This window comes from Vicia villosa, linkage group LG7 (assembly GCF_029867415.1).
Source record: "Vicia villosa cultivar HV-30 ecotype Madison, WI linkage group LG7, Vvil1.0, whole genome shotgun sequence".
NCBI lineage: Eukaryota > Viridiplantae > Streptophyta > Magnoliopsida > Fabales > Fabaceae > Vicia > Vicia villosa.
Genome location: NC_081186.1, coordinates 96,202,807 through 96,220,544, shown reverse-complemented (window position 1 = coordinate 96,220,544; position 17,738 = coordinate 96,202,807). Strand labels below are relative to the sequence as shown.

Below are 17,738 nucleotides of genomic sequence, written 5' to 3'. Positions count from 1 at the left end.
GACTTTTCCCTCAATGGCCGATTTCTTAGTCACCCAATCTTAAAAGTCACTGGAATCATTCGGGTGAACTTATTCTTGTAATGATAGGGGTCGTTCTCTCCATAAAAACAAAAAAGGGAAACAAAAAAGAAAAGTAAGAATTAATCATAAAAGAATGTACAAAGGAAGGATATCAAGAAATCATCTTACGCAGACAAATCATTAGTGTTAGGGGAACACCCTCAAGTTTAAGTAGGTCCCGTATAATGGAAAAACCTACAACAGTTTGACCATTTCTCTCTCTCCCCCTTTTTCTTTTCTCACTAAGCTTAGTCGGGTCGTAACCCATGATAGTATAGGGCTTGCCCATCCAATACAAAGGGAAACTATGAGTCTCATCTTCTTCGTGCATGATCTCAGGACATTCGGTACTTCCTCTAACCCGAAAAAACTTGTCATTCTAGTGTTTGTATTGGAAGTGTAAGGGGAGAAAAGAGCTCGCCCAAAGATGAAACTCACAAAGACCCATATGCCTCTGTTAACATATTTCTATCATATAATGAAATAAATATGCCCACCATGGGAGTGATGTTGAGACCCCAACACAGGACCATGAAACCTCGAATAAAAGTCAAGATGTTTGAATGTATATTGGAAGGAGCAATGTTGAATTTTTTTAGAATTTTAGACTCTAGGATGGTTAAGGTGGTACCAACATTGAAATGCTTAATCCCCCCAATATAAAAATAAAGGTATTTTCCATTAACTCCCCGAGGACATCACATGTAGATATTATCACCGGATAAAACATGGTTCTGATATTACATCAACCTCATTCCTAGTGTTACACAACTCCAAATCTAGCCAGAAGGCTTGAATCCAACCATCTTAAAGACATATTGAATCAATACACATAGCCTCTTTATAAAATGAGCCCTAATTAGAGATGGATAGCATCGTGGGGATTTAGATGGACATTAGGAAGAAGACACTAAGTCAGTGTCGCTATGACTAGGTGATTCGCTCATTGAACTATCATTAGACGAACATTCATGTCTACTAAAGTGCTACATTTATGTGAACTACAAATATAGTGATCATTAGGATATTTTTATATTAGCATACTTTTATGACTACACAAATATTATACAATTGTCTAATAATTTTTGTTATTATTAGAGTACATCTACCCAACCATTGAGTTTAATAAAAAAAATTGTTGCATAACTAATTTAAACTACTAGTTTACCATTTTACTATACAAATATATGATTATGAACCTCCTATAAGGAGAAGGGACTAAAAATAAAAACTACTATAATATTTATAGAAACCAAAAACGTATTTAACCCCAGTAAAATTATAATAGACCGTATAAATATGATTGTGACACCATCAAACCAACTAAATAAGCCATAAATTATCCCAATTAATTCTTTTTCCTTTAAATAATTTGATAATAAATAATTTACTATCCTTACACGTAAAGTAAACATGACATGAATACTTCATTGAATAAATGTTGCTTGCACTCCTCAATACGTTACACTTACACATAACAAATCGTCATCAGTGGTTACACTGCCGAACCACATGTACCAAGCAGTGTCAGCTGGCTTTGAGGCTATCAAAGTATTAAATCGAAACTACCAAGTTAGGTATGGTAGCAGTTATTTATGATGTTTACAAGTTCTATAAATACGAGTGTTGTAACAAATCAGTTTCCGACTTAATCATAAAGATTGCTTCACCACAAATGTGATTAGTTTTGTAAAGCTTAGCAAGAAAATTATATTTACTTAACTTGGATTAATATTAAAGAAACTCAAATGTATTAGCAAAATGAAAACTTAATACGACTACTTCTAGTCTAAGCAAATGAAAACTAACAACTACTCCAAAATAATAAAAACTTAGATACAGTTCAATTAAAGTCTCTAAAAGTAAATTAAGCTAACCAACTTCCACCAAAATCAGCTTTTAATATCCAGTGGGATATTCACAGTCACCATACTCTGCACAAAAAATCACACTCATAAATATAAATATTTGAACTTAAATTAAAGCTTTCAAAGTACAATTAGAATCCAATGTTTCACATTACCCGATCTTTGACTAATTGACTTTTTCACAACAAATTTTGAACTAGTACTTACCACAATTACATTTACCTTTGTCTCTTTGTTATCATAAAAGTACTTTTCACCTATCAATGTAAACACTATAGTACCCTACATTATAATATGTTCCCAAAATAATACACTCCACCCAATAAAATTATGCCACGTGTCATCATAAAGATTCCCTCTTCACATGCATAGTACTACACCTTCTAGCTCTACAACCTAGCTCACGTTAGCAACACTAATCTAAACTACACCGAATATTATAGAATCTAACAAAAAAGAACAATGAGGGAAAAAAGGTTGTTATAGAATACTCACTAGGCTCTTGCGTGACCACGTACGACGTACCACCGAAATAGCAACTCCCACCCGCACGTGCTTGTTTTTGATAATAACTGTTAAACGCAAACGAAGCGTGCGAAACCAGGGTATTAGGATTGTAACACGTGGAATTAGGTTGAATCGAACGGCAATCAGCACCTCCTTCACCGCAAGCAAAATCTAAAGCTGCCTGTAGCTTATTTTTATCCGCGTAAGGATTCGCAACACACCACGTGTTCCCGGTTGTACTCTTAGAAACACCGCCATTACCACCACTTTCCGCCGGAGCAGGCTGGTTAGCACCACCAGCTACCGGTGAAGGATTGTCGTGGTAATTCTTAAGCGCCTCCACGGTTAATGGAACATCATAAACCTTCTTCTCATTAGGGTAAAATAAACCAAAATTTCTCTCTGAAGTGGGACCCGGTTTCTGATTTTCATTGAACAGTGCGAATAAATAAACGGTTAGATCTGCTTTAGGTCTCAACGGGGTCCCACTTCCAGTCAAGATCTTACGGACGAGATTCGCGTTGTACGCAGCTGCATTCTCTACACTCGCACCCACTTCATTACTATCACCTTTGGAAGGCCAGCCTGTCTCCGAAACGACAATGTTCACATCGTCGTATTTCAAAGCTGAGAGTGCAGCGAAAACGGCATCGATTTGAGCGTCAAAGAGGTTGGTGTATCTTAAGTTGTTACCCGGATCCACCTGACCCGGGTTTGGTCTGAAAAGAGCATAGTCTAAAGAGATGACGTCAGCGTTTGATTCATAAGCGAAGAAAGGGTAAACGTTTACCATAAGGTAAGAACCGGTTTCGCGGATGAAGTCTAGCATGGGTTTGAAAACGGGTTGGATTAACTCGGGTCGGAAGGATCCGGATGAGGAAGGGTAAGAGTTACCAAGTGCGGAGAGTGCTATAGGGGAGGAAACTTTAATGTTGTTGTGGAGGTTGTGTTTTTGGAGGGCTCTGTAGATGTTTTTCATGGCGGGTACGAGGAACTTTGTGGTGTTGGAAGGGTCGACGAAGACTTCGTTACCGACTGCAATGGCTTCGATTTGGGTGTGTGGGTAGTAAGCTACGATGTTGCGTTCGACCCATGAGAGAGCAAAGGAGGGTGCTTTTGCGGCGGCGAAGAGTTGTTGGTTTGGGAGGTCGACGGTCACTTTGATTTGGGATCCGGATAATGCTCGGAGAACTGAAGGGTCGGTGTCGTAGACTTTGACACGGTCGAGACCTTGTGATTTGAGGAGGTGAACTACTTTCATGGCGGAGGGGAGGTTGTTTGCTATGCGACCGTAGTTTATTCCTATGGAACCTCCATTAGTGGGAGTGAGAAGGGTGAGGCAAAGTACGATGAAGATCGTAATGAGGTTGAAGTGCTGCATTCTCTGGTTCTGTTGAGAAACAGAGAGTTGAGAATAGAGTGTAGAAAATGCTATGTAATGGTTAGAATGTGGCAATGTTGTAATGTGGTGTGTTTGTTTGTGGAGCAAGTGGGAGTGACGTGAGGAGTTTGTGTGTGTGAGAGAGGATCTATCTATAATCGATGTATTGAGGGGAACGAGGAAGAGGGGTAAAATGGTAATTAAGATGTGATATTGGGACCCACTGTGTGTTTATTTTTGTTGGTGTGACAAAACAAAAGGACGAGTGATAATAGGACCACCTCGTGTTGTGAAAGAAGACTTTGGTTTGCTGGCTAGAGCAACTTGATTGCCGGGAATTGGTTATCTTTTGTGATGTGTCTCAATGATTTTATCAAGTGGAGTGAACATGGGTGATGCATTTTGTGTGAATTATTGAAGAGGAAACGGTTATTGAAATAGAGCTACTTGTAATGTAGTGATGCATTGAGTTGAGTTGTAGATTATCCAGCTATTTTAGGTTGAAATTGATTTAATAACTGATTATGTAGACATGTTTTTTAGATATATAATGTTACAAGAAAATAATAATTAGATGAATATATTAAGTTGTTGTCGGGTATGGTTTGGGGGCAATGGGTTAAAATATTTAGATTTATGATAATGCTTATGATGAAAGTACGGTAAGATTAATGCTTAGAGTTTTTAGTTGAATCTCCATATATAGAAAGGGATGACTTTATGTAGGGATGGCAATGGGCAGGGTTTGGGCAGGGCACTATAGTACCCGTCCTCATACCCGCAGTTTAAAAAAATCCCCGTCCCCGAGCCCAAACCCGCGTGGGTATCAATATTCATGCCCGTACCCGTACCCTATGGGTACCTCAATGCCCATACCCGTACCCGTTTACCCGCATTTATAGTAAAATTAAATTGTTTAATTACAAAATATCATATAATTTAAGTCTTTTTAACAATATTAAAAAAATTATGTATGTTATTGTTGAGTTAAGAAACAAATAAACACTTTTATTAAAATGTGTAATGATTTAATAGCGATATATTTTTAAAAAAAGTTAGAATCATGCATTTTTATATAATAATATAAATGATATTATAGAAATATGTAGTGTGGGTATGGGGCGGGTTGGGTAGTAAGGTACCTGTGCCCGCACCCATACCCGCATATTTTAATGGGTAATTACCCGTGCCCGTGCCCATACCCATTTTTATGGGTATTTACCCTACCCGATATGGGTTTTTTGTGGGTACCCACTGGGGATGGGCCAAATTGCCATCCCTAACTTTATGTTTATTCTAACAACAGTGACTTTGGTGATGACTCTGAATCTAAGACAATAGTTATATCACCTTCGCTCTTATCGTGTCTAGACACTCCCTCTGTTCTACAATGAGTGATATATTAATAATAATAAAATATTTTAAAATAAATAATTCATTTTAATTTTAATGTATATTTTCGAATTTTATCCTCTAATTAATATTATTTTTATCATTCTCAATACTCGCTAAGGGATATTTTAGTAAAAATATTGTTTTATCTCTTTTATTTATTTATTTTATTAATTTGTGTGAAATGGTAAACGATGCCACCCACTATGGGACGAGGGAGTAGTTATGTTTGACTAAGTAAAATGACACGTATTTTGATGTATTGGTGTGTTTGTTCTCGAGTATTAAATCTCTCAATCTTGTATGGTAGGGATCAAGTTGCATTAGAAGCTAGGACAATCCATACTTATAAACATGATTTTTGTAAGGAAGATGCTTAAGCTCGTTGTACAGTGAGTACACTAACTTTTAACTCTATCGGTGCTAGCCTAGTCAAAGTTGCACTATTTAATTGAGTGTCTGACATATGAAAAATGTGTGCCCTTTATGTTTGGTGATTGCTAGTTTTTATAGGGCCTTTTCAGTCCTAAATCTTTTATGCAGATTTATTTATCATTATTATACATGTCTTTTTTCCTAGTTGTAAGCAATAAAGAAAATTAAGTCTCATGTTCCCTTATCCGAGATCGGCCTTTTAAGGCTATTCAATTACTTAAATGCTCTATATGCACGGGTAATGGGTACTCATCATAAGTGAGTTGAATTCGGCTCTGAGCCGACCTTCTTGACCTAGTCCATTAAGAGTGAGCTGGTCTATTCCTTTCTTGTGAATTGAGTTATGTTTTATTCGAGTCCAACCCAAATGCTTTTTAGGTAAAATACCAAAATGTACAAAGTCACTCAAGCATGAGTCCTATATAAGCAAGATGCTTTATAGGTGAGATTGAAATGTACGCAGTCTCTCAAGCATGAGACATGTAGGAAGAGATGCATTAGTGGGGAGACTGAAATGTACATATTTCCTTAAGCATGAGGCTTATGGGGGAGAGATGTTTTAGGGAGATACCAGAGTGTGCACTAGTTCCAATTTTTGGGAAACAAATGCCCATCACTTTGCAAGGGATGTACGAAGTCATGCCCTATCATGTAAGTTTTTTTTTTGGCTTTTTGGCCTTCCTACTCTTATTATGAATTTTGTTTTAACTATTACTTACTTCCTTGGGACTCATATATAAGTTGGGTCATCATTGACTTTATATCTCTAGGATATTAATCTCACTACAAGAAAATCGTGTTCCAACCACGTGAAAATCACGTCGTTGAAAATAAACTTTGCTACGTGACAATCACGTCAAAAAAATTTTAAAATAATAAAAAATGAAATTCAGCTTTTCACGTGAGGGGGAGTTTAAAATTTTTGAAAATTTTGTAGTGACGTGCAAAACACGTCGCTACCTAAAATTTAAAATAATTAAAACATGAAAAGCAGTTTTTCATGTGTATGGGGAGTTTAAAATTTTTTTAAACTTTGTTGTGACGTTCAAAACACATTGCTACTAAAAATTTTGGTGGAAAAATTTGACTGGTTAAATTGATTGAGAAGCAAGTTAACTAACACATTTATGATGTCAAGTGATTTCCACGTCGCTAATATCCTCCCATTTTGTGACAAACTGATATGGCAGATTTGGCAAAGTGATTTTCACGTCGCTACCCCAACAGATTGATTATTAGAGCCGTGTTTGTAACGACACACATGTGTCTGTGCCCCTCGTTACATATGGTCTTCGGGGTTACATGGTCCATCACTTATACCTACTCGCCTAACAATCTTGTTAGCAACCGCTGAATACCTGTTGAAGCGGTAAAGTGGCAAGAAACAAATGTTTTGGAAATATTTATCTAGGAAATTATCGTGTCCACATAGATTAGTGATATCGAACTACCATTCAACAGTTTCCGCAGTTATGAGTTTGAATTGAATAGTTAAAGCATAAAAATATAAAAGTAAATATCAACACAAAAAGAATTCATTTTTCAGAAAGAAGAGACTTATCAGGCATTGCATATAATCTACTTCTCACAAACTTAAACTTATCGACCAGTTATACTCAACATACAATACTCATCAATATCATCAAGCATCGCTCACACCCTAAGTCATTTCTAACCTAAAGTAGAGAGAACTGAAGGAGTGAAAAACACTTAGAAAGGGGGGATTGAATAAGGGTTCTTTCTCAAAATAGTAGATAAAAATAAATAACACAATTATTTTTATCCTGGTTCATTGTTAACTAAACAACTCCAGTCCACCCTTGACAAAGTGATTTACCTCAACTGAGGATTTAATCCAAGAATCAAACTGATTACAATGGTTCTCCACTTAGATACCCTCTAAGTCTTCTAGAGTATTATGATCACACCTTGATCACTCTAGGAAATCCTTTTACAATCAATGTAAAATAAATATTACAAGAGATTCAAATGCTTCTTAATAAGCTATAATCACAAAGTGATTTTTCTCTTAAGTTTAAGTTCTAACACTCACTAAAATATTACAAAGTTGTGAGGTTGAAGATGAAGTTCTTCTTTGCTTTTGTTTGATTTCAGTTTGACAGTGTTTTGGTTCTTTTGCGCAAGAGTTGTGTTACTGCTTCTGAATCAAAACTTCTATATATAGTTGAGGAAATGTGACCGTTGAGAGCATTAAATGCTTTGCGTGAATAGTACACTGCTGCATTTAATGTTTCACTCTTTTGTCAACTACCTCGAGCCATGCTTCCACTGCTTTTACTGACTTTGCCTTTTGTAGCTTCTAACGTTCCTTTTGTCAGTCAGAGATTTGACAACGTTCCTTTTGTCAGTCAGTGATTTGACGTTATAGCCTTTTCATCTTGTACTTGCTTCTAGACTCAGAATATGTAGAATAAACATTTGAATATCAGAGTCTCCAGCTTTGGTGCAGATGCAACTTCTGTCTTCAGACTTTAGAAGAGCTTTGAGCGTGATACCATCAGATCTTCAGAGCTTTGCTTCTGACTGCCATCTTCTGATGCTTTTCAGTTCATGTTCTAATTCTGCAGAACCATCTTCTGATGTCTGCCAGACCATGTTCTGATAAAGCATTCCAGAACTTCTGGGTCAGAGCCTCTGAGCGTTGATTTTGTGCATACTCTTTCATACTTTTCCTGAAATGGAAAACGTGAATAATTAGAGTACCACATTCTCTTATACAAAATTCATATATAATGTTATCATCAAAACTAAGAATATTGATCAGAATATTTCTTGTTCTAACAAGAACTACTATATCATCTTGGCGACGATCTCTCAGCCAACCTCAACAACACAGCAGATAACTGTATTGCTTGCATTGACGATCTCTCAACCAACACAAACAACACAGAGACGTTAAGCTTCAATACCCACGGCGAATATTAGCTCCAAAAACTATCTCTAGAGTCCATAACTAATAGATATCCATACCTAATCAAGATTTGTGAGGTATATGTCTATAACAACCCAAATCCAAACATAAAGCAAAAAGATTAAGGGATATACATGAGTTTAAAGTAAAATCATATACAAAATCCAACCAAAGAGAAAATACATAAAGAGGAAGAAATATGAACCAAAAATCTCCCGATTTGTCAGCGTCGATCGATGATCAATCCACTCCGGATCATTCGTATGCAAAGCTCAGAAGTTGTTTTCAAAGCTCTAACATCCAAAAAATGAAGGTTGATGGAGTTGGGAGCAAAAATACCTAACCCATAACCTAAAAATGTGTTTTTTCCCCTTTTAACGCACTTCTGTCTTGTCAGATTCGCCAGGCGAGCCTGGATTTGCCGGACAAACGACACCAGTAGCAACATCACTATTTTGGCCATAACTTGAGAACTGTAACTCCGTTTGCGCCCAGTTTGAAGCTTTGAAAAGCTTATTCAATTTCCTATCTAACAATGACAAAATATCAACCAAATTGAAGATTTTTTATTCTTTGATTGTGAGTCTTATTCGTTGATGAGTTGGTTCCGTTGCTCAAAATCGTGCATTTGAAGTCGTATCTTCGACACTTTATTGCTCATGCTCCAAATACGCATCAATACCTATAAAATGAATAGAAAACTATCAAAAGGTACACAAACGAATCGAAACACGAGTATAAACAAACTAAATGTATTTACACGCTAAACGGGGGGACTATTCAACATAATTTACACAAAAACACGATAAGTGCCACAAAACTATATATGCAAAAACACTACAAATTGGCACTTATCAATACCTTGACGTTGTTATGGTCAAGATGCAGCTTTTGGAAGGCATCCCATAACATGACGTCGGCTGAACTACTAGAATCTATCAAGACTTGCTTGATATCCAAGTTGTAGTGTTGTACAGTGATAACCAGGGGGTTATTATTGTGATGGTTAACTCTAAGGGTGTCCTCCTTAAAAAAAGGTGATGTTAACCCCTGTTGTTCCTCGCTTCCCCTCAAGAAACCAGGAGATAATACATTTGTTGCAAGCACTTGTCTTGCATATTTCTTTCATGAGGAGCTAAAGCTACCTCCACCAGCGAAACCTCCTATAATAGCATTTGTGTTGTAATGTAGATTTTTGTCGGCCATCTTTAAAGGAAAGATGAAAGGAGATAGAGTAAAAGTGTGGCCCATGTTAATTCTTACGGAGCCCCACGTGGGCACCTATTTACTAGTCAAAAAGTACATGTTTGTGTGCTGCCCTTGCAAAGGGCGAAGACACTAAAAGGTCTTAGTAGGTATATTATGTTTTATGGTGGTTAAGGCTTGTCCACGATGGTGAGAAACCCTATACGATAGTGTTTTATGGTGGTTTAGAGGCCCTATTCAAGTGAGGCGAGAGCCTCTTTAGATGATTGGTATGCTTAGGTATAAGCGTATTTTGGGTATGATCCATATGACTTCATGTCTATCATTTATCCCCTTGGAAGAAAGGTGTTTATATAGGACTTTAGACCCAGGGTTCTCTTGGAAAGGTCTCCGCCCACCCAGTGAATGATGAACGATTGAATTCCTATTTCCAAAGAGGCGTGGGTCAGTTAATGACATTGACTTCTCTTTACCCAAGAAAAATTTATCCCACATTTCCCACGACTAGGCGATAGGAAAGCCTTGGGGCGAGGCGATACCTTCCACGGGGCAACACGTTATCGTCACCTCTTCTGAAGCGGCCTTTAGTCATTTCTCTAAGCATGTTCTTTTACAAATATAACACTACAATTCCCTAGATATATGGCTTAGCTTAAAAGATGAACATAAAAATTGTAGAGAAAGTTAGACACGTGTTTTCTCATCCTAAACTCTCTAAGTCATTGTGGGGTGAGAAAGTTAATTATAGTTGATTTAACTAATTTGTCCCCCTCACGACCTTTAAATGGATAAATATTATAATTTGTACCACGAGAAAAGAAAAAAAAATCTTATGGTCACTTAAGAGTTTTTGGGTGCTAAGCCTTTATCCATGTTACAAAAGATGAAAGAAAAAAGCATGATGATAAGTGAAAATAATGCATATGCCTTGGTTCATAACAAGATGAACTTGGGTTTCGACTATTGGACTCCCCAAAGAAGAAGACCACTAAAAACACATATAAGATATTCTATGAAAACCAAATGATTCACGACATTCAATATAAGGATGCAAAAACCATTATAGTATACACAAAAAAAGGAAGGAAATTCCTCAAAGGAATAATAATTATGATTTTGCAACATAACCCTGCAACTGGAGCAACTTGAACATATAGAACAACATGAGGCAATACAAAAATAAAATAGTAGATGATGATGAGATAAAACTTGAACCTTTATTAAGAAGGTCATCAAGATCTATACAGCCATAAAAAATTTACCTTTTTATACGAATATGTCAATATCACTGATGAAAAGGAACCTAACAGCTTCACATAAGCCATTAAGATAAAAAAAATAATGTAAAATAGACATAAGCAATGGAAGAAGAAATGTAATCCCTAAAGGTGAATCAAACATATGACGTGGTGACATTACCAAAAGGACAAAAGGTATTGAAAAAAGTAGGTGTTCAAACTCCCGCTTGAGGAGAACAACTCGAACCCCATGTAAAAAGAAAATATTATCGAGAAGGGATGTCATAAAAAGAAATACATAGATTTTGAAGAAAACTTCACATTAGTGCTGAAAATGACGTCTATTAGAGCAATTATTTGTCTAACTACAAAACTAGAATTAAAAATAGAGCACGTTTATGTTAAAACAATGTTCTTGCATGGAGACTTAGCTAAGAATTTTTTATTTAACAATTTAAAAGGTTTTGTTGAACAAAAAAAAGAATACCATGTGTTTCATATTAAGAAAGTCTATAGGGCTAAATTAAACTCCAAGTGAATGGTATAACAAGTTGGATCTCTTCATAATCCAACATAAGTTCATAAAGATAAAACTTAACCACGTTGTATTTGTGAATAATTATGAAAACAGTGAGTACATCACACTTTTGTTATATGTCAATGATAATATGGTATGCTTATTGTAGGAAAAAACAAAAAAATAAATAAATGGAATTAAAAAAGTTTTAAGCAAATCTTTTGTTATGAAAAGTCTAAGTGCAAAAAAAAACTTTTGTTCTAAAAGAATTTCGTAGATGTCATAAGAGAATATGTGAAAAAAGATCTTGATATTGAATATATGACTCTATACGCAAGAGATGAAATGGGGTGAATTGTGTGTTTTTAAAAAAACTTGAGTTTGAAAAGCTTTTACTATCAATTTTAGAGTTTGAAAATATTTTAGAAAAGTTTTTTAGAGATAAGTAGCTGAAAAATAAAATGCAGAAAGTAAAAAAATGAAGGGATAGAAAGATAAAACTATAAGTTATAGAGGTTTGGTCAAAAAAGAAATAGACATAATCCTCTCCCCAAGATATATTCTTGAGAGTATCTAATAAACTTTAGAACTTTTAATAGTTTGAACTCTCGAACCCCCTTATACAAGAAAAATAACGTTTATGGCTAACTTCCATCCAAACAGCGTACAAGGAGACAAGTAGTGAATCTTCCTTCCAAACAATGGATTTAAGAGGTTAGTCTTTTTTCCAAACAACAACTTAGAGCAATTAGTCTTCAAGCTTTAAATCGAGATTTTATACGGGCTAATCTCAAACTTGGGTGAGCTTTTAATCTGGGCTGAACTCACGAACCAAACTGAAGTTATGATGGGAAGGCCACAAATCTAGAAGATTTTATACCGAGATTATCTCCAACCTTAGCAAGCTTTTAACAAGGCTGAACTTACGAACCGAATAAAAGTTTTACACAGGATAACCACAAACCAACTTAAGATTTTATTACCGGGTTGATCTCGAACCAATGCAAGCTTTTGAACGACCTGAGTCTTCGAACGAATCAATGACTTAGTAACTAAATCTCTAAACCAAATTTTTTGCATGGGTTAGCTTTGAACCCAAATAAATAATCCCTAAATGGATAAATTATTCAGCCACAGTAAAAAAATGTTCCTCGATGAATTTACAATATTACCATTCCAGAATTATACAAATGTCTCACTTACAAAAGACCTTTTCTCGAAAGTAAAGAAAAATATTTTTAGAGACCAAGAGAGAGTGAGGAGTGAGGTATGATAGCTCACATTTCTAGTTATGAAAATATGATGGAAGAGACCTCTATTTATAGACTAGAGGATGGCACAAAAAAGAAATAATTTTGGGGACAAAATTGATAAGTCAATTGATTGCCATTATACATCAATTGATTAATTGACCTAAAATTAATTGATTAGAAAGTTTTAAAAGGAAAAAAAACGATATATATAGCTGTTACCATTCATTAAGACAATGTCCGAATCTTTTAGGGCATATTTTTACACTAAGAGAGAGTGAGGAGTGAGGTATGATAGCTCACATTTCTAGTTATGAAAATATGATGGAAGAGACCTCTATTTATAGACTAGAGGATGGCACAAAAAAGAAATAATTTTGGGGACAAAATTGATAAGTCAATTGATTGCCATTATACATCAATTGATTAATTGACCTAAAATTAATTGATTAGAAAGTTTTAAAAGGAAAAAAACGATATATATAGCTGTTACCATTCATTAAGACAATGTCCTAATCTTTTAGGGCATATTTTTACACTAATCCAATTAGTTGGGTGTAAATGCCAATCGATTGTCCAAATCGAAAAAACGCCCATAACTTTTCTGACAACTCTCAATTTATCTGGCACGACTAGCTTTAAGATATTTAATTTTTTTTTTAAAGAAAAATAAGTTATAAAACTCATTTTAGTGTGTGTGTGGGGTTAGTCGTATAATTTTACAATAAGGCCCTTATGTTTTACCATAATTATTTATTCAGACACGTTAGGGCGAGCATTCATACACTTTGAGACTTGTCAAGTACTTCAATCTTGTAGACACTTGCCTAAACTATACTTGTAGATAAGGCTTGAGTCATTTCTATTTAAGTGTCTATTATCAAAGGATCAAACCCTATCTTAGCATGATTGTATCTTTAACCGCTTTTCAATACTTGCACTTAAGTTGTTTAGTTAAAAGTATATTCAAGAGTTGAGATCTTCCTTGATCACTGAACCTGCAAAAAATGATTCCACTCTGAAAAAGTTCAACAAGCGTAAGGTAAAACATGTGCATGTTTCATTATCCCCTCATTTATAACTTAGCAAGATACAATGTCCAAGACCAAGACATGTAAGAAATGAGCAAAATGCCTTATTCTTTATCTTTGGGATATCTATTCACTCTTTCAAGGGGACTTATTTCTAGCTTTGCTAGTATTTCTTCATTAATTTGCGATAGACCATAATCAATTCATCAAAATAAATCCAACACGTAAAAAAAATGGACATTCCAAGGTTTGAATTTACTCTTTGAATCTTGAGACTATACATTCAAACTAAAAAAACGTGAACATGAAATTTACTGCCTTTCTTGTAAATCTAACCATTGATTTCCATACAAAATAGAGTTCTAACCTTTATTTTCTTCTTCTTATTTTATCAATTATTTATTTTGAAAATAAAATTAAAAAATAACACGGCAAAATGATAAGTTTTAATTGGACGGGGGGGGGGGTGTTGTATTAATCGGGTGCAAATAGTCTTCTCACCACTATTGGTTGGATGGAACATTTATCCATTGGGCCTCTTTAGCCCATTAAGAGATAGCGTAATAAAGCAACCAAAAAGCTGACACAAGTTTTCAAAATCAGATTCGAAATCGAAACAGAACCCTAACTTTTCAGAGCGAGAGAAACGCAGAAGACGAACGAACAAGAACGATGTCTGGCGCTGCACCCACTCCCAACACTGAAGAGGACAAGAAACCTAACGATATCGCTCATATCAATTTGAAGGTCAAAGGCCAGGTTCGTTTTTTCCTTTTCTTTTGGTGTTTTTTGATTATTATATATAGTAATAGTTATTCTGTATGTTGAATTTTGCGATCGATGGGTTGTTTTTTCCTTTTGGTGTTCGTTGTTTTTTGTACTGTATCTGTGACTGGTAATGAGTTTTCGTTTTTTTGCGTTGCTTTTCAATAATCTGATTTTTCTGTTGCAGAATATAATTTAGTATTTGTTATGTGTTCTTTGTTAGTTGTGTTTTTGTGTTAGTTTTAGTTCACAGATGGTTGATTATTATATGAAGTTTTTGTAAGTGTAGGATAAATAAAGTAATAGGGTTCACGGTTTTCTAGAAACAGTTGATTTTTTTAACGGTTTATTTATTTTAAGATGCTTGCTAATATTCCTTTATGCATACCAAAAAATAATTAATTTTTACCAGTTATGTTGGCGGTTGGATTATTCTCGTTGCAATTGCTTTGCGCGGGTTGGATTATTCTCGTTGCAATTGCTTTGCGCGGTTTGGATATTATTATACCGTTGTGAGTGGGTGTGGTCTGTATGTTTTAGGAAGAGGCTGAGGCGTGTATTAAGAATAAGTGATTCTTCTGATCTCAGAATTTCATATTGTATTGATGATATTATTTATCGCTGTTTTGGGGGTTATATGTATCTTACCTATGTAAACCCTGATGATGTTATGTATTCAATTTTATTTTTTTGCTAGATGCTAGAGTATTATGATTGAGTATGCATACACTTGTTTATAATTCCATGTTAGAGTCTGGTAAAAACATGTCTAAACAAAAGCAAGAATTAGTTGTTCTCACATGATGTGTTGTCATTGGGATGCAAGCCCATTCATGGAAACACTCACACAAACATAGGTTATGAAAATGGGAGTTGAGGGTTTGTCCTTTTTTTTTTAGTATAAAAATTCGACGCATAGCCGTGTAATTTGGTCAAATTGTAACCAAACCCTGATTTGGGAAATCTTACCATTTCTTGGTTCTTTGATGTATCAGTTCTTTTGGCTGTGCCAGTTTGTGTTCCACTGCTGTTTTTGGGGTCTGGCAGAGGTTTTCATTGGGTGTGTTTGAAGAGTACTCCAAAAATATTTGTAAAATGGTCAAAGCAGGTGGATGGACAATTCATTGATTACATAGTTTTTGTTTTTGTTTTTAAAAATCTTAAACAGTTGTTTTTTTTTGGTCAATTTGGAGCAAGCTATATGTACTAGGGAACTAATTTGACAGTAAATTGTTTGTAAATTTATGCTTTTATTATAACTTAGATAATTCTTGTGGTAGCACTTTGTTTTGTAAGGTTTTTCTACTGCAGCAAAATTTGGGCCTCAGATTCTATATTCCTCATTTGACTAATTTACATGTTTTGCATCTAGTTAAATGATTTCTATGTTATATATTCGGTATTATATCTGTTCTATTGATATGCATCTTTTTGTGGAGACTCAAATTTATTGTAGATGTAATATTAATGTTTTATATTTGCAAGTTTATTTCTTTGCATATGTTTGACCAATCTTGATTCAAACAAGTTTTTGTAATTGCAAAACATTTTGTAGTTGCAGTTGTAACGTTTTGTATTTGCAAGTTTTTGTTACCAGTAAACAGTTTTAGTTGCTTGATATGATGTTTTTGAATGTATTATGGACCAGATCATATGATTTATTTCATGTTGTAATATTGTTCTGAACTACGTATTTGCTTACATCACAGTGTCGATGGTCTAAGCATTTTTATATGATTGTAGGATGGCAATGAAGTATTCTTTAGGATAAAGAGGAACACTCAACTGAAGAAGCTGATGAATGCATACTGCGATCGTCAATCTGTGGACCTGAATTCAATTGCCTTCCTATTCGACGGACGTCGACTTAGGGCTGAACAGACCCCTGATGAGGTTTGTCCCTCTCCTTGACTTTTTATTTTTGACTCTGGAAATATATGTAGCCAATCATGCATTATAACACTATAATTTGTATTCATGACTCTTCCAGCTCGAGATGGAGGATGGAGATGAGATCGATGCTATGTTGCACCAAACTGGCGGAGCCCTGTCAGTTTAAGTTATTCTGCTGGTTCTTGTGAAAACTTAAATACATAATTAGGGATTAGTTATTTGGGTGTATGAAACCTATTGATTTGCAATATGAGAAGTGTGATAGACATCTTTATTTTAGACCTTATTTGAAAAATCTGACATGCTCTTGGGGAGTTTTGTCAGTAAATGTCACTATGAAATTTGGAGTTTTCTGTTTGACCTTTTCGAGCCTACTGTAGAATGTCTTCTTGGTAGAGCATTTTATTTTATGCTAACATGCAATTGTTTAGTAATGATAGTGTGCTTATTTTGTCATAACTCACCAAAATTGTTTTAGAAATTTTCTCTGAACCCTAAACCAAGTTTAGATTTAACAAATGATGGGTCATTTTTTTCTTCTTCCAATCCAATGGGAAAGTAGCCCTAAAGCAAGAGCTTTACAGTTCCCTTTGTCTATGGTTGGTTTTCGTCCTTGAATGCTACTGCTATGGTTTACTACCTGTCTCTAATTTTAAGTCCTGATAGAGAAAATTGCCGGAATAAAAAAAAGTTGGTTAAAGTATTAAATTTGTTGACTATTTTGTATAATTTTACAAATTTATCCTTAGAAAATATAAATAGTTGATGTGCATGTAACTATTTATTATAAATTGTAGAAAAAGATCTAATATAATTAGAGGTTAGTTAGGGGGAAAAAAAATCATTAATGCACTTTGAAAGTTGAAGAATGTCGGAGAGGAAAAAAAAACTCAAGAGGGTGCTTAGGGTGCTTTTGTAATATTTATGGCGGGATTATCAATTCTCAATTTCTTTTTTAAAAACCTAGAATTTCCATCCAAAAAACCTAACATTTCCATCCAATTTAATGAGTTAATTTTTTTTATAAGCAAAATTTAATAATCATTAATATTGAGAATAAGGGATACTCAACCTCTTACACCTAATACGGTCAACCAAACTTGCACGATATTGATAAAATTTAAGGGAGTCTGAAGCCAATTATAAAAAGATGAACACCTCCCTCTCTTGCTAATTGCTTGTCAAATTCACGACACCACTTTAATCCACGACATTACTTCAATATTTGAGATATTACCACTTCAATATTTGAGATAATGTTGT

The 17,738-nt window shown here is 34.9% G+C and overlaps 2 protein-coding genes across 2 annotated transcripts; one reads left to right on the top strand and one right to left on the bottom strand.

Annotated features, from left to right (window-relative positions):
• Nucleotides 1-1,401: 1,401 nt before the first annotated feature.
• Nucleotides 1,402-3,965, bottom strand: LOC131616017 (glucan endo-1,3-beta-glucosidase 12-like). Its single transcript, XM_058887232.1, has 2 exons — nt 2,424-3,965; nt 1,402-1,994 (listed from the first exon to the last, which is right to left on the bottom strand). The coding sequence occupies exons 1-2, from the start codon at nt 3,814-3,816 to the stop codon at nt 1,960-1,962; spliced, it is 1,428 nt and encodes a 475-aa protein (XP_058743215.1). The 5' UTR covers nt 3,817-3,965; the 3' UTR covers nt 1,402-1,959.
• A 10,445-nt stretch (nt 3,966-14,410) lies between these two features.
• On the top strand, nt 14,411-16,835 carry LOC131616016 (small ubiquitin-related modifier 1-like). Its single transcript, XM_058887231.1, has 3 exons — nt 14,411-14,576; nt 16,326-16,475; nt 16,573-16,835. Exons 1-3 carry the CDS (start codon nt 14,490-14,492, stop codon nt 16,639-16,641), a joined length of 306 nt encoding a protein of 101 aa, XP_058743214.1. The 5' UTR covers nt 14,411-14,489; the 3' UTR covers nt 16,642-16,835.
• The last annotated feature ends 903 nt before the right edge of the window (nt 16,836-17,738 follow it).